The following is a 22,314-nucleotide window of genomic DNA, read 5'->3' as shown; positions in this document are numbered from 1 at the left end:
TACAAGAAAGCCTGAATACATTAAAGTCAATATCAGACAAAATAAGAAACCCAAAGTAGTGTAATTACAGGACTTGTAGAGAGTTGAGAAACAGAAATATGGTAATGAAATGCTGAAAAAGTGTTCAAGAAAGCAGAAAAGTGGTTTGGTTTTGTTTTTTAAGAAAATATTATGGAGAAATAAATCATGAGGTCATTGAATTGAAATAGGGATAGAACAGAGCTTAAGCAAAGAGCAAGACTGAATGGAGTCAAGAACATCTGCAAGGAGATATGGAACTAATGAATTTATTTTTTAGAAATGGTTTATAACTAGGTTTAATTTAGCAATGGGAATTAGGCTGGGGTTAGGATCGAATTGCATTAGGACTGAGTGGCTGCACTGCTGCTGGTGGCACACCGATGGGAAATGAACAATAGGTGGACCTTTTTAGGAGCTATTAATCATCCTATTTTCACTTCAGTGCTGTGATGTGTACCTGGGCCAATGTGCCCCCACCAATGTCTTTTACTCAAGGCAGTCTTGTACCTCAGGTACCCCCTGCTATTCCTCACTTCTGCTTCATCACTTCTCTTGGCTTCTCCATCCTCTACTGTAAAAATCATTAAAAAACCCAAGAGATCTCACAACCTGGTTTTGAGCTATGAATGCAGAATGTGATCCAGTGTTTTTGATAGGAGAAACTTATCCTAAAATGGGAAAAGTAGCAGTCCTGAGAGAAGAGAGCCAGAGAACACGGTGATAATATCCTATTTCATCAGCTTTCCTCAGCCAGGGAGAGTCCCTTGCAATGCCCCTGAAAGCTGCTCTCCCTTCTGTTGAAGAGAAGCTGAGTAAAGGAGAAAGTTGCCTGAAAGGTAAGCTCACAGTGAACAGTTGCAGGTGCATTCTGGTGTCAGTTGTGCCATCTGGAAGAAAGACTGCTATGGAGCTTTTATAGTTACTATGAGTTTTCTAAACCTTAAGAGAAAAATAATCATTTTGTTTTCTTGAATGACTTGGTCAAAAGAGTGCTTTGTTCTTCCAAAAGAGGATGAGATTTTAACTGTAGGGTAACTGCAGCAATGCTAATATAAAAAGAACACCATGAAACTGCCATGAAAATGTTTTAGTAGGTATCACTTGAAGGACAAAGTGCAAAACTAAAACCTGAAATCCTAAATTACTTCTACAAGTTGTCAGATAAGATTTCTGTAAAACCTCAGATAGTGAAATAGAGCTGAAGGAATTTAGAGTGAAATAGAATTTTAGCTCCTAAATAAAATTAAAGAATCATCCTCTACAGGAAAAAAAAATAAAAAGACTAGAAAATCATTCTAGAATATGTGTAAGTGTTCTGAGAATAGATGTAGTAAGAGCAAGCTCAGATAAACTAATCTTCTGAATTTTGGTGTTAGAACTATTATGCAGGATTACTTGATTGATTACTTTGCAGTAAGGAAAAATGAAAATAGCTACAGGCATGATATGGAAGAATGGACTGATTAAGTCGATACACTATTCTTTCTAATCACTGGGAGAGTAAAAATTTTGTGAAGCCTTATCAAGGAAAAGTAAACAGAGGTACAGACTAACTGTATACTACCAATACTTTACCAATACCTTCTAGCTAATCTTGAATTTCCTGCCAAGAGAATAGGTAGGATACATACTCTATGATATAATCAGTGTCAGAGCCTGATCCAGAATATTTTTACCTATGGAAAATCAATAGTTATTCTTGACAGAAGAAATACATGTGGAGTATGTAAGTACAGTAAGCAAGCACTGGGCTTTCAGAGATTGAAGTACAATATTCCCTGGCCATGTTTTCCCTAGGAAACACAGTCTGTTATTGATTTAGGCATTGTCATGGCTTGTAAATCGCTTCTCTAAGAAACTGGCTTATTGAATCTTTGCTGGGCAAGGGAGAGGCTTTCTGGAAGTATAACATTAATGTGGAACCAGTACATCTCATTAGTTTTAATTAATTTCTTAATTTTTTGTCTATTTACTGACCACTTTAAATAGAACTGAATTTAGTTTTTTATACTTGATAAAGCTGGAAAAGAGGGCTGTTCTTTTATCTATTTGTAATGACTCAACTTCATATGAAATCTGGCGGAAATCTTATATGTCCACTGGAGTGTAATTTTTTGAGATAAAAAGGGTTTTATTCATCTTTGCATTTGCTCATATTCTTCCCTTTCAATTTTATTCGCTCAACAAAAAATAATCCCCCTTTCAGTACAGTACCTTGTTTGGAAAAGTTTACAGAGCAATTAAATGAAAGCCAGTGATCCTTTTTATATTATTTCATAAGTTGACACAGTAAATCTAACTTTGAAAAGTTTTATGAAATATAGTTATGGGATTGTTGAACAACAGATGGTGGATAAACACTCCACACTTCGAAATTTGGTATTCATAGCACTTGTTCTGTCTGAGCTGTGGGTTCACTCTCTGTGGATGACTCATGCAAAAATATGCATTCACAGATAATGCAGAACAAACTTAAGTTTAGATCTGAATTTCTTGTGCTTTCCTGACTCTGTATCTAAGTGTTCCTAATGAAGCAGTCTGACTTGCTGCTCTGTGTATGCCATGCTACTTCGTTGAAAGCAAGATATTTTTGTTAATTGTCATAATGATTTTCATCTGTGTGCTGGCATTTAAAAAAAAAAAAAATCCTGTTAATTAAGAATAATTGTGTGAAGCCTGGGTGACAGTGAGAAGATAGTTTTTCTTGTCAGTAAATTTTAAAAAGGCATTCCTCAGTGAAGTAAGTGGTTAGTCACATGCTTGCTCTGTTTCACCCAAGTGCTCTTTATTCATTACTGTAAAATTTGGCTAGGAAATAAATTTTAAAAAATAATTTAAAACAACTATTGCAGAAATACTTGAATTTAAATGAAACAAAGCTTTTCAAGCATCTTGTCTCAAAATGTGTATTGAGCACTTTGGGAGAACAGAGGGTGGATGGTGATGCCAGACATACAACGTGTTCTGTTCTCTCTGTGGTGTCAGCACATGTGATGGTGGTGTAGGCTCAAAGATGGGACATTTTTAAAATCAGGCTTTTTAGAAAGGGTCAAGTCAAATATTTTTTACTTAAGTGCCCCAGCATTCTATTTGTCTGGTGAAATTTTAATTTCCATGTAAAATGATATCTCTAAAATCTCAGTATCATGTTGCAGCTTTTGGCACAGATCTAACAGTTGCTTGAGGCACAGGTTGGATCCTTGTCTACTAGAGTCACATGCAACACTTCTAATTTGGTTTCAAAAGCTTCAGAAATTTCTCTGATATTATTCCAAATCCTCATGCTGTTTTTTCATTTGTTATTTTAATAGCATATCTTGAATTCTACAAAGAATTTCCTTGAAGCCACTTGTTGCATTAATTGTAATGCATATTGTGGCATATTATTATTTTTTGTAAATTAATTCAGTATTGAGTAACTACATTTCTGTCTCACTGAACTGAAGTATTAATTGGAATTAGAATTTACTCTCTCTGTTTAGCTACATAATTATAAAATAATTTCTTTTTGCTTGTTCTATATTTCTGTGGCTTAAAAGTGTTAAATCATTACATGCATTGAAATCACTTGTCCCCGTTGTACTGATGCATATAATTGTAATAATTCAGAATAGGTGAAGCCCATGATGTGTTTCTGAATCTTGACCAGGGGAAGGGGACAGGCTAATACTTGCCCATCATTGTGTGCCATTGTCCTCTTGTGCAAACTCTATGTTGTAGGAGCGAAAGTTTTAAACCTTATAAACTCTATGCAAGTGACTGCAGGGGGTTATGGAAGTGAATGATTGAGAGAAGTATCTAGGGGAAGATTCATATGGATCAAGAGTCTGTAAATTGTTACAGCTGTATTGGCAAATGTCCCACCTAAATTTAAAAGTAATAAAGAAAAACGTGTCAAGATATGTTTTGCTTACACATACACACGCTCTGTATTTCCAAACATCTCAAAAAAAAAAAAAACCTTGCCAGATATAAAGCATTTTTTATTATTTAATTGAAATCTTGAGTATACCCAGTGTGCACTGAAACATTTCAGGTATTGTTAAAACAGTCACTATATATAGCCTAAATGGGTTTCTCTAAATAGAGAAAGCTGAGGCAGCCATTGAAATGGATTGTTGCATATAGAACTGCTGTCCCCTCTTTCCTGTTCATGCATCCCACCACATCTGATTACCAAGAAAACAAATAGGAAATTTTTCCCTCTTAAGGTCAGCCTTTAACAGCCATTTCATTTGGCAGTTGAAAAGCCGTTTGTTAACTCACTGATTGTTGCTTTTATTCAGAATCGAACCCCTTCTGATGGTGCCAGCTTTGGCATAAAACAAGCATATGCATAACTTAGAGATTTTGGTCATGTCTTAAATTACCACTGTGACAGTACATCCCACAGGCTTCCTCTTTCAAATGTACTGTTCATTGGTGAGATTCTTTTGATTACATGTATCCCATGAGTTTCTCAATAAAAAAGTCCATCTTTAACTTCTGCATGGATTTTTTTTTGTTGTTGGATGACCCTTGGGAGACAATGAAAAGCCTTAATAGATACTAAAAAACGACATGATGCTTACATTTTTCTTTGATGGATTTCTACCCTTTGTATATATTTGTGAAGAAGTAGCTTACATTGCAATGACAATGTGTAATTTATTTTCTAGCTGTAGAATTTTAATGACAAATCTTATTTCAGCTGGAAAATTCAGTCCCCTCCTTTGCTTTTTAAGGAGATGGCCATTATTAGTAGTAGATTTGTACAAGTATACTTAGGCATGTAAAATAAAATTCTGACACTGAACCTAGGTTGTGGATATTACAAAGTGTAATGACAATGTACTGTGGAAAAGGCATATGAATTAATGTATGTTTAATTTTAGATTATATTCATTCATATCATTGGAATGGGGAGATGCTTAATGTTTAAAATGACCCTGCTTGTGCTTTGAATAGGATTTTAAACAAACCTAAAAACAAAAGAAAATAAATATTTAATACCTGTTTATGCAAATAATACAGATTCCTGGTGTTAAATATTTTGGGACAATACCTATTATCTCTGTAGTGAATTTCCAGGAGGAATCTTGAGAAAAACAAGCCAATGCACTGGCAGTTTCTCCTAATTGTTTCCACCTTTGGCTGTACATAACAGATGGCAGGGTAAGAGCTGAATGCAGAATGTTCATCACCAACTTTTTTGAGGTATCTTTTTTTTTTTACCTCTACTTCACTCTGGAAGAAATTTTCTCTTTCACAAGTTTTCTTGGGAGAAATATGTCGAGTGGAAGGAAGAGCATTCACAGTCATAAGAATACTTATCCAGGGTATGGGAAAATGGGATTGACATGCCTCCTCTGCCTGATCTGTAACAAGGATTTGTCCATGATGAATGCCTACTTTTGCTCAGGTGTGTCTTTCTCCTGTTGGACCTGTTCCATTTGAATATGCAATTATATATTCATTAGATCAGAGATAGTGTCCCTAGTGATTAGGGCATTCCTTTGAAATGTAAACCCCAGTGGTGCCTGTTCAGAGCAGTAGTTTGGTTCAGGTTTTGCAGCAGAGATGAGTTCCTCATCACCGACCTGCTGGTTATTCTGATCTCATTCTCTCTTTCTTGCTTTTTAAAACCCTTTCTTACCTCAATTTTCTCTCTCATTTCAGAGCACAAATTGCATGCCAGAACTGAGAAACTGTTAAATGAAGGTTGATTGCAACTCATAAATGTATCTGAAACATTTTGACTTGTGCCAATTTGCATATTGATGAATTGCAATGCAGAAGTGTCTCCTTCTATACAGTATAGAGAGAGGGTGTGTGACACACTTACCCTAATTGAAAATGTTCTACTGAACATGTTTTAAAAGAGAGGTAAAAAAGATTACACCTATTTTGTACAAAAAACCCACAATCATCCAAAGGAAGATAAGATTCTTTCCTTGTTTTTGCAGCTCCATCTATTCTGCTGATGTTAAAATCAGAATTTGAGGGGTTTTATTCCTTAAGGTTTTAGCTTCTGGTAGTATTCAGTGCCGTGCCTCAAAACCCAGTACAATTCCTTGGTTCTGAAGGGGATATGAGAACTCCCTCTCTTATAGGAGGAGGACATGGGAATTAACAAGTCTTGAAGTAGCAATAGTTAATATGCATGTTCATGAGTAAAACAAAGAGGGAAAGCTTCACTGCACTGCTAGGGATACTTACAAATACTGAGTCAGTAATAATTTTCTTTTGAGCTGAAATTGCTTTCTTCTTTAGATTTTTCCAATGTTGTTGAAAAGTTAGCATGAGAGGCTATAGTATCAGGAACATACTGCTTATTTTCTGTGACTATTTTATGACTAAAATTTCAAACCCATTCATATTGCTGAAGTATACTCACAGAGTCACATAGTTCTTTTCCTTTCCTGAAGCATTATTTTTTCTAGGTTTTAGTTTGCATTGTTAGTTGAATGTCTGGGTAATATGTGGAATATGTTCCGGGAACACAGTAGAAGCTGGGCTTTCATGGTTTTTTCATGCTGCCAATAACAGAAACCTCAGTTTTATTTCTGATAGTTGTTACTCCTAAAATGAACCAACAAAGTGGGTCTTTAGTGACAAAAACAATACAGCCAATCCTAAGGGAACTAGATCTGAAGTGTTAGGAACTAAGATAAAAGACTGGATTTTCAAAAAGTGTTTACCTTTTTCTTTTGAAATAGATGGCATTTTTATCAGACATCAATAGGAATAGGTTTATTCTTTTGAAAATTCTGCTCACCAAACTTGTTACTTTTCTTAAATACACTTATCTGTGAATGAGCCACATCTGTGTTTGACCCAGAGGCATCTCTGACTGTGGTCTTTACATGGAGAGTCTGAGATGGAGTGAAAATGTCTTTGTTGACTTTTACCTTTCTTCTTAAAAAGTGTGCATTGGAGATTTCTAGTCTAACCTCCCTTCTTCTGGTATGAAAGTTGGCTCAGCTTCTGTCTCTTTCCCAGCCCGCATTCCTTCCACTTCCAAAAAGGAAAAAGTGGCATCTGTACAGCTGGAGAGGAAAGGACTTTCTTTTTTTCCATGAATCACAAGACTGGTTATTCTCTACCAGTGAAGCACTGACAAATACCTTTAAAATAATGTTACTAAACTTGAAAATTGCTATTACCTTATCCTAGGTATTTTAATATGACTCAATATGATTCATTACCATGACACTTATAAGAAGTAGGACATGGGAACTTTAAAATTCCTTTGAATTTCCAACAACAAAAAAATCTGATATTGTATGTTATTAGATGACTGCTTTGGGGTATGGTAGTCCAGAACTGTTGCACATCATTGTGTCTACTGGTTTATATATGTACTCAGTGCATAGAGAACATGACCAAACATTTGACAAATGATGTAGGTAAAGGAACAGAGAATCTTATCTCAAATGATTTCTAGAAAGAAAGTATTGCCTAAGGAATGTTTTACCCAACTTTGGCAAACATATACCTGGTAAAAGAGTCCTCTGCACTTCTTTCCCCCAAAAGGACTGCATTTCTTATTTGACAAAATTGGTTTGTTTAGTTCCAAAGAACTTTCACAAAGTTACACAAGGTGCAGTTTCAGCCATGAGTTTCATCTGACATTTACAGAGATCATGTTGAAAAAGTCTCTGCACCTTAAGAATGTACAGCTATAAATCTTGTAAAATTAATTTCTGTGGAGACATATATATACACACAAAACATTTCAGTATCATGTTATTGTTAAGATAAAATTAAGAAGGGAAGTTTTTAATGTCTGAACTATTCCTAGGCTGGCAGCAGATTTTGAAACATATTTCATATTTTTGACTCCTGTGTTTTGTAGAAGCAGAGAATAATTCAGTTTGGAAGCATTCTGTGGAGGTCATCTTGTCCAAGCTCTTTCTCAGAAACAGACAGCTTTGAAGCTGCTTTAGATTGCTCAGGGTCACAGTCAGGTTTACTAAGAATAAGGAAAAAAATGGGCACTGAAATGAAATGTTACAACAAAATAGGTCACCACAGAAATATTAAAATTATATTTAGATGTGTGTCTGTTGAAATGAATGAATTGCATTTTATTTATCCTTCTTTGTATTTCTTCTCAATAAAATCTATAATTGAGCATCATGGGAAATGCCTGAAAGAGAATTCTTGAGTGTTATTCAACATATGAAATGTGTTCAAAATCTTGCTTTATTTTATATTAAAAGAGAAGGCAATGCTAAGCTCTGCATGCTTAGCCACTGGAGTAGTGCAGTGTTGGAAAGGTAAGTGGTGCAACAGCAAGAATACTCAGTTATTTGCCTCTAGGATTTGTGCTTGAACTTCTAAGCCCTAGGGGCCTTTTAGTTCATTAATAGTTTACTTTTTTATTCCAGTTTACATGCCCTGAAGATCGTGATTTTGAATAAGGCAGTGAATGAGGAGTTTTACTCATGCATTTGCTTTGATGCAAGATTAAATAAGAGTTGGAAAGAAAATATCCAAATCTTAAAATGGATGTAAATATTTCAGAGTTTTAACCTTAATGATTAGGCATATATCTATTCCAGTAAAGAAATACAACCCAAAAAATTGTTGAAATACATTAAGATGCTAAAGAAAAACCACCAATCAAACTGCAAGAACAACTAAATACACTCATTTCACATCCGTGAATATGACAGTCAAATGGAAAAGAGCAATAGCTTAGACAGTAACTAAGAACTTGGGTTTATTCCAGCACTTGTGATACTTCAGGGGTCTCAAATTCCCTTAAGTGCTTTGCACAGCAATGCTGTAGTGATCCAGCAATCTGTCAAAATAAACCCATTTAGGCATGCAGTAGTTTTTCAACACAAAGACTTAAAGCTACAAACAGGTTTAACCAAGGAGTTTCCACATAATCTCAAGACATCCAATGATGTTTTCATAGTGCTGAATTGTTGCAAAAGGGGATGAGAGGTGTCATCATGAGAGAGGGACTGAAGTCAGCAGTAGGAGTTTTCTTCTTTCCTTTTAATTGCTACCACTGTGTGCTGAAACCCTGTTGGTTTCCATGGCTTCCATAAAATCAGGTTTCTGTTCCCTAAGTCCTTGTACAAGATGTGACTGTCTACTTCTGTCTTAGAGTTCCATTTAAACATTAATTTCTCCAGTCCTAATTTCCTCAGTTTTTGCAGATAATTGCATTGTGAAAGTTTCAGTGATGATCCTTTCAAAATTTTATAAGTAGCTTGCTACTTGAAAAAGCTTTGCTGTTCTTTCAAGTCTTTTTAGTGTTTTACTCTATCTCCTGTTCTTTCCCACCCTCCTTATGTCAAGTTGCTATTATCACTTAGTGAGTGCTTTCCTTGCCTTGGTCTGACTATTTCATTTTCTATTGTGTAACCCTGGGAGTTCAGAAAGCTCTCAGGTCTGGCTGACAAGAATTCTACAGCTAGCCTGTCACTCTAGCGTGGAGTGACATCACATGACAAAGAAAGATAGACATATATATTTCTATCCTTTTTTTTTGCCCCCAACTGAAGTGAAACTTTTCACTCCCCAGGACCAGCGTTTCCCTGCTCCACTTTTGTGATAAAAAATTTTGAATATTTTGTTTTCTCTCATGCAACTTTTCACATACTCATCAGACTGCTTTTTGTGACATTTGTTTGCTATCACTGAAGCCAACTTTAAGAGGCCATATGTTGCCCCACTTCTCTGAGGTAGAACAGGCAAGGTCATATGGTTCCATAATGCTAGAAAAGACAATTCTAACAGATACCACTGAAGTAGGACAAGAAACACATTGAAGAAAAAAACTAGGCATACGTGTCTGTTACAGCTCAGAGGCTGTTAATATGAGCTTAATAGAGTTAAAATAGTGAAAACCCAACCTGGAGAGAATTCACATCTATTCTTTTGCTTCAATCTGTGTAGAAGCAGAGGACACACTATCACTTTTTCATGAGTTGCTTCACTTTGGAAGTGGTTTCTTTCCTTGTCTGGATATGCTCTTTTACGGTGTTATAGATTTCATGTGTATTATGAAAAGTAAAATCCCTTGGATAATTTTTTTAAATATGTATTTTTTGAATACCATACTTGGTCTGTGCAGCATTGAGAGAACAATATCACTCTACAGCTATCAAGTGAGAGTAAGCATATGAAGCAGTTGTAGTCAAGTGTATTGTGGTTTTGTAATGAATGTGCTGAACCTGATAAGGGGCTTGAAAACAAATGGCATCGTGAGAGATGAAAATCTGTACCATATGGAACATGATATAACTGTGGAGTCTCAAAACACTGACTCTAGGGAGTGTGCCAGTGTATGTGGGAGAAGTGAGAATTTCATGAATTATGTTACTCTTGAGTAGATTTGAAAGTAAAAAAGAGTTCAACAGCACTCTGGTAAATATGCAAATGTTCTTGTTCTCTGAATGAGACATTAATGCAGCTTTGATGTTTAGGCTTTTGAAACTGGGGCTTTGGACAAAACACTGGAGAGGAGAAGTACAATACAGTACAGCATGTGCAAATACCTGAAAACATTGGTGGAATGATTGAAGTCAAAAGGCAGAACTAGATGTGTCAGGATTAGTGTTATAGAGTGGGAGATAGCAAAAAAGTCAGGCACTGTGTGGCAGAAAATGGTTTGGTTATTTAGTGTGTATCACTCTTTCTTCAGAACATAAAAACCAATGCTAGTATAAATGCCAGATTGTGAAAGAATTGCAGAGCAGAATCCTGTCTTAAAGATCATAGTCCCTTGAGTAGGTGGGTTTAACAAACATTTTCTATCAAAATCCTGAATTGGATGAAATTACATTGCATATTATAAATTCACCTATTTGCTTCAGTGGGATGAAGCATTAATGTTGTCCAGGTTTGAAAAGACAGGTGTTTGCTAAGGAAGGCAGGAACCTCCCCTGAACTGGAAACTGTAAACCTCCTCCTTGCAAATTGTTTTAAATTTGAAATTAAGGGGGGCTCTCAGACAAAGATATGGGAGCAGGAATAACAGTTTTTTTATTAGGAAAGAAAATAAAAAATAAAATAAGCAATGCAGTAATACAAAACAACACTGACAGAGTCAGAATATGACCTGACACCCTGTGGGTCAGGATGTTGGTAGCAGTCTAATTGAAATGGTGGTTGTAGTCTTCTTGGAGTGGTAGGTGTGGTTCTGTTGAAGCAGTGATCTTGTAGAAGGGTGTAGTTTTCTTCTGAAGATCTAGTGGAAAAGGTAGCTGTTCTTTTGGGAATCTAGTGGAAAGGCTGTTTTGGTGTCTGAAAATCTCAGATTATAACGAGTTAGGAAAGCTTGCCTTTTCTTTCTGGGCGGAGCATCTCACAATGGGATACTGTAATTTTTATCAATTATGCAGTGACTCTCAATAGCCCATTAATAGCAGATGTCTCCCTGAAGGGAGGATTGATTTATGGAAGAGATAAAGAAAACTGCCCAATAAACAGAAGATAACTGCCACAGCTCTTACAGATGGTAAATATAATACACACATTGTCCAGGACAAATGTGTTAAGCTGTTGTTTGCAAATGTGGCAGTGTGCTGTTGAACTGGGCATTTTTGAGTGACAGGTAACACCCCCACTATATTATGTGAGGTTAATCTAAGCATGGCTTAGTGAAAAGTAGGAAAAAAAAACCTGTATAGGTTCACTATCAGGTGAATAAAGGAGAGCTGTATTTTTTAGGTAAGAAGTACTTTGTGGAGAAAAATCTTACTGAATAAAGTCTGCAGAAGTACTCAGATCTTTACAGCAGTCTCACACGATCATCCTTTTTTAGCTTGGTATATCTAGAGGTGGTTCCTCCTTATAAGCATCTTAGGTGCTGAACTAGGTAACCTTATCTGCTTTAATACAGAGAAAAAGAGAAAGTTTCTCACACACTGTTTCAGAGCAGCAGCAAATCCTGGTCTGTATCTAATCCCCCATGCCAGTTATGGATGGAGTTGTCAATCTTTTGTCTCATTTGTAGACTATGTTACTTGATTCACTCTGCTTGCCCACAGCATTTGGTATTTTTTCTCCTATCTCTTTCCAAAAAAGCTAATTCCACACAGTTTTCTAAGTTTCTCATTCTCAGTCTCATTCTCAGCTTTCACTTTCTCATGCTGTCAAGTACTTCTTGGAGAAACCTGATCTTGTAGAACAAGAGTGAATGTGAATTTTTGGACGAAGCTTTAGGGGTTTGTTGTTTTTTTTTTGTTTTGGTTGTTATTTTGTCTCATGGGAGATGGTTTTGTCTTTTTCATCTGAAACAGAAGTATCCTGAAACAGGAACCCAAAGCCAAAGATGGTAACAACCTTAGCAAAGATTCAGATACTGGTGTTTTATAAAACAGCTTTTGTTATTAAAAAGTACTCTGTGAGAGGTTAATTTTGGACATAATAAAAATTTGCTGAGTATTTCAGCTAACTCTTTGGAATATCTGCAAAAAAACAAGTTTTGGTTCCATATTTTACTTTTAAAAAGAAAGCTATGACTTCACTTAAGCAGAAATGAAAGTGTCTCACCTGTAACGAATGCCAAGCCTACACTGCCTTCACAGGATGTAACTTATCTTTGTATTTAAGTATTTTGAAATTTTGCATAAACAAGATAAAACCAACATTGCTTAGGCTCAGGAAAGGTTAGGATTTTCTGAACCTACAGATCATGAGTACTCTTGAAAATCTGAAGGATAATTCCCGTTACAATATGCAACACATAACTTTTTAAGGAGCACCATTAACAAAGTTGATAGGGTGTTTAACAATTGTAACAATGGAAGACAATTTAAAAAAATGTTTTTAGGAATCTAGGAATGAGTGGGCTATCATTGTATGAGCATTCTCTTGACTAAACTTGCTCTGACCAAACCTGCAAGTTTAGGCAGCAACTCATACTTTTAAGTCATCTGTAAAAGAAAAGTATTTCAGAAATTTGGTTGTGAACACCAGAGTAGACGTAGGAAGTGTATAGGAAAAAAAAATCCCTTAAACCAGTGGGGGGAAAAAACCAAAATTAAACACCAAAATCAAAAGATTATTTAAGTAATAGAGGCTTTGTGATTATGTGTTGTCACCTGAAACAGCTTTCAACCTCTAGAAAACATTTTAGGAAATCCAATTACTCCCTCTGTCTTAGACTTTTCAGTGACTCACTGATGGACTCTGAAACTCTGATGGCTTCCTGGTATGCTGTGTCAGGGTGAGGTTGCAGCAAAAGTTAAGTGAATTCTGTGATGTTCAATTTTTTTTTTTCTTACTTGAATGCTAGAGATTTTCAAAATCATATCAGTTCAGAAGATTCTGAGAAAATGTTATAGGGGCACTGAAGTAATCAAAAAATCATTCAAAAAGCATCTATGTGAGTTCTGATGTCACCTTATTGATTAGAATTTAAAAGAAATTAAAATGGAGAACAATTTCCATGTGACTGTGGTAAGCCTGCTTGATATGGTAAAATACAAATCACTTGTGTTGTAAAATACAATCCCTTTTTCAGAGAAGTACTCAGTCTGCTTTTGATATGCATTTCTGATATTCTTTCTCCTTCTGGACTTACATTCTTCCATGATTTTGTTAAAGACTGAGTGGCTTTACATCATTCTTAGTCAAACTTTCTTGAGCAGAAAAAAAAGAGACAAATGAGACACAATAAGGACAAAATAATTTGTAGAATTGTAGTGAAGGCTATCATCCATGCTGAACTGTAATATCATGGTGAAAATAACTTCAGTAGCTCTTGATGTCAGCTAAACTCTGTTCCTACAGAAGAATGTGGAGCACTTCTGTCAACTACTGACAAAATAAAAAGGCTGAAGCCTAATGAAGTTGCAGCCTGATATATGGCTGCTCATAGAGGTGCGTAATGGGAGAACACAAGATGGAAGGCTGAGCAAGAAGAAGGATAGGTCTCAAGGCCTTCTAGCTATCCAAAACCTGTCCCTGCCGGGGGTTCTTATTTATTTTTGTGATCCTTATTTGTAAGTATAACAGTCTTGAGGGAAGAGATTCAAACTAGCCACAACTTACACGTTTTATTTTCTTTCCCTGGCATATGAATAATCTGTCATCTTCTTCCGTCCCCAAGTGTTGTGTTTCGGTGCTGGGAGAAGGTGTAACACAGTCCTCTGCAGTCAGGCGGTATGGCTGGCGGAGGTTGTCTGCCACCCCAGGGCCAGAAGAAATACAGCCAGGCCTCTTCTCTGCCCAGGCTGAGCTATAAAGAATTCAGATGGTCCTTGTGGCATGCAAAGCCCTATTTGAGAAAGTCGTAAAGGAGGCAGGCAGGTGTAATAAACCTCAAGATGAAGTGCTGACCTTCCCTTCACAGGAGAGCAGGAAGGCGGCCTCAGGGGCTGGGCTGCAAGAAATGGTTTTGATGTGGTAGTTTGACCTAATTTTCTGTGTTTGAAAAGTAAAGCTGAGCCAAGAGACAAATTTGAGCTTGGTGGTAAATCCCTGAGAAGCATGAGATATCCAGCATGAATAGGAGGAAACTCAGGCAATATTTTGTTTAAACCAAACTGGGCATGTTGTGCTATGCTAAGCTTTTTTTCAGTCTGAGTGCATGGCTGGAGCCTTGCTACAAAAGGTGGGGTAGGTAGTAAGAAACTAAACTAACAATTAAAAAGTACATTCATCCATCTATTGCTGTGCAATTTTATGCAAATCTTCCTCGTATAGTCAGTAACTAGTTATATGGGATTTTTATAGTAGTAGAAATCGAGAGCTTGGACAAAGAGATGGAAAGGTTTAGGTACAGAGATAATTTAGCTAATAATAATTGAACACAAAATAATTTGGATATGAACCCTTATATAGAATCACAAAAATATGTATGTGTGTGTGTATATATATATATATATATATACATTTGCGCATGCTAATAAGGATGTTTGAGCAATACCATTAAAAGTTTATAGGTCTGAGGCTTGTTCTTCACAACTTGTTAAAGTATTGGGAAGTTGAAACTTCAACAAGTTGTTGAAGTGTTGAGATTTTTGCATAGATTTCTTCTGCTGAAGGATCCTGAAATAAAACAGGCAAACATATTAAGGCCTAAATATGAATCTCAATTAAGAAGTATCAGTGGAGTATTCCAAAAGAGGAAGACTTTTCTCTATCAGCTGTTATTAGTTCTCATTAAGTATTTATCTGCATTGTTACCAGGCCTCTGAGCTCATTTTTAACTTGCTTTGTAAGCATCCAAGGGATGTAAGGTTTGGAGTAGAAAGAGTACAGTGAATTAACTTGATATTTACGGGGAGCCACTCCCAAACATGAATCAGCATGAGAGAAAGCATGAGTGTTCCACCTTGGAAAATGCCCTGGCTAAGTGATGGTTCAGTTGTTGTTTTGGGCTGCGGGATGGCATTTTCATTGGTTCACATGAAATGGGAGGGAGACAGATACGCCAAGAAAAGCTGTGAAGATAATTACCACACTTTTTTTTTTTCTGGAATGGGGACAAAGGAGGTGCAAAAACTAAAGGGTGGGGAACCAAGCCTTGTGGAAATGTTCAGGAAGCATTGCAGTAGTAAACAGTACTTACTGGAACTTGGAATTACAGCTTGACAAGGGCAATGAGATTTTAGTAGAGCAACAATATGCTGGAGAACCTGCATGAATGCACAGCATGGAGAGAAGCCCGAGGAGAGATCTGTGTGTCAGTATTGCTGCTCAGAACTAAAATACGGTCACTTTTAACCAGAATGTTCCTGCTGCATTATTTTTCAAACCAAGGCTCTCAAAAAGCCATGAGTGATTGTAGCTTTGCTTTTAGCCTTGTTGGCTTTGATCTGAGGTACAAAGATTTTTCCATGTAGGCAAGGCAGACCCTTCATAAACTGTAGAGGGGGAAAAGAAGTGTAATTGCTCTTAACTTTTGCAGCGAGTTTCTGGTGCAGTAAAGCCTTGCAGGGATGTACCTATTTGTCAGGGCAGCTTGTGCCTGACAGCTTGTAGATCCTGTTGATCAAGTCAAGGACTGCAGCCAGAATAATTGCTTGAAATTTTCTGGATACAGAAGTGCCAGTGAGGAGTGCTACCGTGTGCTTTTAAAAGGCTGCTCCTAAGGGGCAGAATCAGAACTTGCAGTATAACAGATGCACATTTATGGATAAATGTCAAGAATAGCAGTAATTCTCCTGAGAAGTGTGCAGCAGTGTTACCACATCACTGCTTACAGCCAGCATTGCTGTAGCATTTTTTAGCTCTCAAATGTTAATGGAAAAAGATACAGTAGAAGGAAAAGAGTGCAGAAATTATTTCCTCCTAAAATATCAAGTGCATTTTATGTGTTGAACTGTAACAATGAAGCACACCCCACATAACAGGCAAACTTTAATAGTTTTTTAAAGCTCTTCAGATAGATTTTTTTAAAATTGTGGTGTTGCTGTTTGTGTCTTGTGCTAATATTTATGCCCAGATTTGTCCTTGTTACCCTCCTCTTTGCCTTTTCCTGTCAAAAATAATCTCTTTGCAGTTAATAATAAATACAACAATTTTATTTTTAGAGATTTGTTGGGGGTTTTGATTGCAAAACGGGTATTGCTCAAAATTTCTAGAAATTTGCCCTTTGTTTTACTAATGTTTAGGGATTTTGTTCCAGGTTTCCTGAAGTACGTATAAGTAGTCTTTTCTTCTTTTGTACTTGACAGTTAGCTTAATCATTAATTTATCATATAGAAAGGATTTCAGGAAAACACTCCTAAAGTATTTAGAGAGTGCATGTAACTGTAAATGTGCTGTATAATTAGGTACGTGTTAAAATATTGGGAGAACAGTCTGAATCCGAGATGATCCTAATGATGAAAGAGAGATTAAATCAAAGATTTATAATGCTGGCCTGGAGGTGTTTGCTAACTACAGAAAATATATACAGAGTGTTTCAGTACTGTAATGATTTCCACGTTATAGCTGGCTGAGAAGTGTTGCAATATGTGCAGTCCTAAACCCATTTCCTTGGATTATAAATTAGTTCACAATTATATGCTGACAGCAGAGCTGCACATTGCGTGTTCATCTCTTGGGTAATGAGAACTGCATCTCTTGTGAATGCAGAATACTGATAACAGCATTCAGAATCTGACATGCTGCAAGCAGGCAACATGTAGGCTTTCACACACAAAATGCATCACATTGACTGCATTGAAGTACAGTTGAAAAATGCAGAAGTGACATTTGATTTAAATTATTTAGAGAAAAAATGTATGGAGCTGCCATTCTTATTAATAACTTTCCTCACTAGAACAGAACTAGATACGTGATCACAAGCAGCAGTAAAAGAAACAAACTCCCAATAGTCTGAGAAGGTAATGAAAGAAAAGTATTTTAGTGCCCTAAATAGACTTCATTTGTGGTACATATTCTGCAATATGTTTGTAGTTATATCACTGTGATACGTCTAAATACCTAACTGAAAATACTTTTGGCTGAGAGGCCCTTAAAGAAAGAAGCACGTATTGCATTGAATTTTATGACATTCCCTATGCATCACAGCTTCTTAAACTTGTATCTGCCTTTCTATAAATAAGAAAGAATACTTTGGGAAAAAAAATTAATTCACACAGAGAAAAAACAAAACATGTACTTAAGGTTGACTTATATAGAAAACCATTACTAATATATACTTCCAAAAAAGAATTAGAATTGTGGTTTTGAAATGTGTGTGAAAAACAGTGACTTAATTTGCAAGAGCATGTATGTGTGTACATATCTATTTATCTTTCATGATATTCTCACAAATAGTATAAACAATAAGTGAGATTATTGAGTAGAGTCTTAAAATGTCTTTCAAAAATTTTGTCCTAGCAGATCAGTAGGATGAAAGAAGTACTCTTGTTTTGTGGATTTTTTTTGTTTGTTTTTGAAGCATGTCAGTCTTCAACAGAAACTAGTAAAATAAAATACTTCAGAGTTAGATGTTTTTCACTGTTTCTGTTTATAAATGACAGTCATTTTGAAAGTCTTTTTTCAAAGCTCTGAAATGTTTTTCGCCTCTAGCTCTCATTGACTTGGATGAATTAATATTGGAGTTCAGATGCTAATTTATGTGACTGCTTTTGAAAACAAATTTAGGTCAAATCCTGTTTCTGTAGGAGTATCCATTAACTCTGTCATTAGCTCCAGGAAATCTTTCTGTTCACAGCCTCTGTTCTTTAACTGACAATTAATTTTTTCAGACTGAGTCACCTGGATTCAAGTACGGAGTTGCCAAATAGTGTGCTTTCTTTAAGAAGCAAGGTTCCTTTTCCATGCAATGCAAATGAATTCTGCAGAAATCTAGCATCTGAGTGATGGATTTACTTTTTATTATTTTTCCAGGGAAATTCTGGCCTGGGGTTCAGTATTGCTGGTGGAACAGATAACCCACACATTGGGGATGATCCTGGGATATTCATTACTAAGATTATACCAGGAGGAGCTGCAGCAGAGGATGGAAGACTGAGGTAAAAACAAACTTATTACATGTGTTTGGAAACAAAATGTGTAATTATTATAATTGTTCTCTGGGAGCCACATGCCAACTGGATCTTTCATGGGGTCAGGGGAAGCAAATGACATGACTGGAGTCTCCTTTCTGCTAAGACAGCTGACTGAAGGAGCTTAGAGCAACTGAATAAGGGAAGTTAAATCCTGTATTATAGAGAACGCTTGATGGTGCCACCTCCTTCTTAGTAGCAGGTATTTACTTTAGTGCAAAAGGTGAGATGGGGGCAGCAGGAGGAAACCTGAATATCAGCATGCAACTCTTCTCGAAGCCTGGCCTTTGTGTGTTCATGGCTCAAGAACTACACATTGGTCTTATACATTAAGCTATCAAGACTTCCCAAACAACAAAGCCATTTCTAAATAATCATAGCTGTTTGTAGATGCTTCCTGTTATTTGGCTGCAGTAGTGAGATGTGTTTACTGCTGTTTCCAAACATTATTTTGTTCCATGAGGATGTGATGGCTCTGCTGTATGTTCTGAGTCATCTCCAGAGTGGTCTGTTGCTTTAGAGCGTGAAACAAACATACAGATCCCTTGATGGGGTTCTCAAATACATGACAGCATCTCTCTTAAACAAGGGGAACCATGGTAGTGCTTGTAATGGTCTTTCCTTATGGACCAAATGCAGAAAGGCTTCCATCTATCAAAGAAGCTGCCATCTTACTGTTGGTTGTGCAGCCTGCTAATGCTCCAAAAAAGCCAATTTAACTGGAAAAACTTGGGATAAAATGTTGACGCTTTCATGGTCTCAGCACTGAAATCAGCTCTGAGAGCCTTTGCAAAAAACAGATGGTCTAAAATTCATAAAATGTACCAGATGGTAACAGCATTTTTCCTGAAGCCTTTTCCTTTAATTCAAAGCTAAAAGTAAGGGGAATTGTCCAGTTTAATGAGCAAGTTTGAGATATTTCTTATGCTACAGTAATAATTTGACTTTGGAAATTTTTTTTTTTTTTACTATGATAGTGATGAGGAGTCATGGTGGTTGGCAGTGCCTGAAGAATTTTGTTTTAACTAAGATTGCAGGTAAAAGGAATGGGACTAATCGTGTAACTTATGACTAAAATGCAGCTATCTACTCCTAAGCTAGTCTCAAGAAAAACCTAAGCATTTCTAGGTTGTGATTCATTTCATTCTAAAGCCAATGCCTAAAATAGAAGAGAAGAATAAAAGAGCCTACATTTTCATTAGTGACTCAAATAAAAAGGAGTTTCTTTGCCTAGTCCAGCTGTATTGATCTGTACTGTAAATGTCTGCATTGGGCCAGATGAGCTTCATGGAAAACACAGCATGAAGAAACAGCAATGTTTGGAAATCATGCTATATAAATAGACATGATGAACAACATAAAAGGGGTCTTAAACTTGAAACTGCCTTTCTACTAAAAAAAAGAATTCCTTGCAAAAAACAATGGTATCTTTTTAGTAGAATTTTTAATTACATATGAAAACTTTTTTAGTTTAAGCTATTAAGAAGACAGAAGCAATTGCAGTATTCTGCTATCTTTGTAAAAAATCAAATATTTCATAACTCATCCCTGTATTAAATAACTACTGTAGATTTTACTCATGATTATTTCTGTGTTGTAAACATCTTGGAAAGACCTTCTAAACCCACAAAAAGTAGCATACTAAGGCAATTCATTAATCCTTTTTAAGATTAGATGTGGCAAACTTTGTGTTTTGTAATAAAAGTTTAGCAGTACAAGTATAATTATCTTATTACTAAGAGCTATATAATGTTTCAAACATATATTTGGTATGGGCATTCTTCCTACTCTCAGATTTTAGGAAGATTCCTCCTTTCCTTGCTTTATCTCGCAGATGGGTTTCACTTTGCTGCAAAGTCACAATTCTGTCACTTTTTTAGGAACACCTGAAAATGTAGTTATCAGTGGTCATTACTGACATGCCACGGAAGGGCCATATCCTGGGACAATCTTCACTGACTTACACAATAATTAATTTTTCATAAATTAATGAGAGAGTTTATCAGCTAGGGCCACTCTATAGGAACAAAAGCTTAACAACATGCAAAAACAATTACTAAGGGTAGTGATAACATAGGTTTCTTAGCAAAAGCCCAATTTTTAATTACCTGATAATGGGAGATTGGTGTTTATTGACTGAAAAAATATATACCTTTTTTGTCTACTTTTCTTTCACATTCTGCCTGCAGATAATCTACATTATATAGCAATGTGGGCTGTCTGAACTGGCTTCTATATCTGCTGTCTGGTTTTAATCATAAAAGGCTGTAAAATCACTTCCACTGCATTTTACATGATGTCCCTTTGATCTAACTTAGCTGAGTGAAGCTCTTCAAACAGTAAGACTGTGAAAGCAACCTGTAAGAAATTTACTTCATGCTCCAGAACCTTGGGAATATTTTACATGAATGCATGGGTTGACAGGGGAGGAGTAGGTCAGCTGAAGTTTCACCGAAGTCCAACAAAAGCAAATGCAGCCTAGTACACCAGGGAAGGCATAACTTTTCTGTGGTAGATGTATAAGTATATAAATATCAGGATTAACACCTGATGGGAGGGAGTGAAGATAAAGAAGCCAGACTTTTATCACTAGTGTCCAGTGACAGGGCAAGAAGCAATGGACAACAAGCACACGAAATTTCCTCTTATCATCAGGAAACTCTTTTTTTATGCTAAGGGTTGATGGACACAGGTAATGGAGAAGTTGTAGGGTGTACATCCTTGGAGATATTTAAAACTTGACTAAACTAAATTTTCCTGGACAACTTGAAGCAAGTAAACTTGCTTCAGCGAAGAGGGTTTGACAATGGGCTCTCAAGAGGTGCTTTCCAACTTAAATGACACTGTGATTCTTAAATGTGGCCTCAGCCAGCAGTGTGCTCTGGCAGCACCGAAGACCAGCATCAAGGTGAGCAGAGATGCACAAAGAAAGGACTGGAAACAACAGTCACATGTTGCAATAAGGAAAATTCCAGTTGTGTCTTGAGGATAAAAGAAAAAATCTCTTTAATGTAACTTGTGATTCCATGAGATTATGGAATCTTTCTTCTCCAAGAGGTTCAAAATTCGTCTGGATAAATTCCTAAGCTATATGATTGAACTTTCAAATTGGTCCTGCTTTGGGCAGGAGATGGGACTAAATGACCTCCAAAGGTCCCTTCCAACCTGAATTGTTCTCCAAATCTGCATATTACTCTTGTGAATAAAACCTGAGTGTGAGACTGAAACAAAGGTGATTAAATTCCCAGGGTTTTCCTTTAATGGAGGAAAACCTTTTATTCCTTTTATTGACAGTAGGTGCGATGCATAGTACAGGTTTGTATCACTTCATGACCCATATCTCTGCTTAAAAATAGCAATAATTATCAGCCACTTCACTCATCTTCATAAAAAATGCCCATTTTTGAGAGACTTCTTAAACTTCCAAAAATCAGGGGTGCACAGAACCACAGGACATGTCAAGTTGAAAGGGACCCATAAGATAATTGAGTCCAACTCCCTGCTTACTTCAGGACTACTACTAAAACTAAACCATGTAACTGACGGCATTGTCCAGATGCTCCTTGAGCTCTGTCAGGTGTGGTGCCACAACCATTTCACTAGGAAGCCTCTTCCAGGGATGGACCATGCTCTGAGGAGAGAATCTTTTCCTCATATCTAGTCTGAATTTCCCCAGAGCAGCTTTGTTCCTTTTCCTCATTTCCTATTGCTGGTGACCAGACAGGGGTGACCAGCACCCCCTCCAGTGTTCTCCCCACGTACTAATGGATATGTTTATGTACTTCTTTCCCTGAAATTCCCTGGCTTGTAGAACCAGTGTAAGAACCATCACACTGGA

The 22,314-nt window shown here is 36.6% G+C and overlaps 1 protein-coding gene across 30 annotated transcripts in view; it reads left to right on the top strand.

Moving 5' to 3' along the window:
* DLG2 (discs large MAGUK scaffold protein 2) overlaps positions 1–22,314 on the top strand; it is a 984,854-nt gene that overhangs the window by 644,186 nt on the left and 318,354 nt on the right. For all 30 annotated transcript variants that reach the window (XM_036384308.2, XM_036384333.2, XM_036384316.2 and 27 more), the window contains one exon: positions 18,319–18,443. In XM_036384308.2, the coding sequence (XP_036240201.1) occupies positions 18,319–18,443 (125 nt within the window). The remainder of the gene's footprint in view (positions 1–18,318; positions 18,444–22,314) is intronic.

This window comes from Molothrus ater, chromosome 2, assembly GCF_012460135.2.
Source record: "Molothrus ater isolate BHLD 08-10-18 breed brown headed cowbird chromosome 2, BPBGC_Mater_1.1, whole genome shotgun sequence".
Taxonomy (NCBI): domain Eukaryota; kingdom Metazoa; phylum Chordata; class Aves; order Passeriformes; family Icteridae; genus Molothrus; species Molothrus ater.
This window is presented reverse-complemented; position numbering and strand designations above follow the sequence as displayed.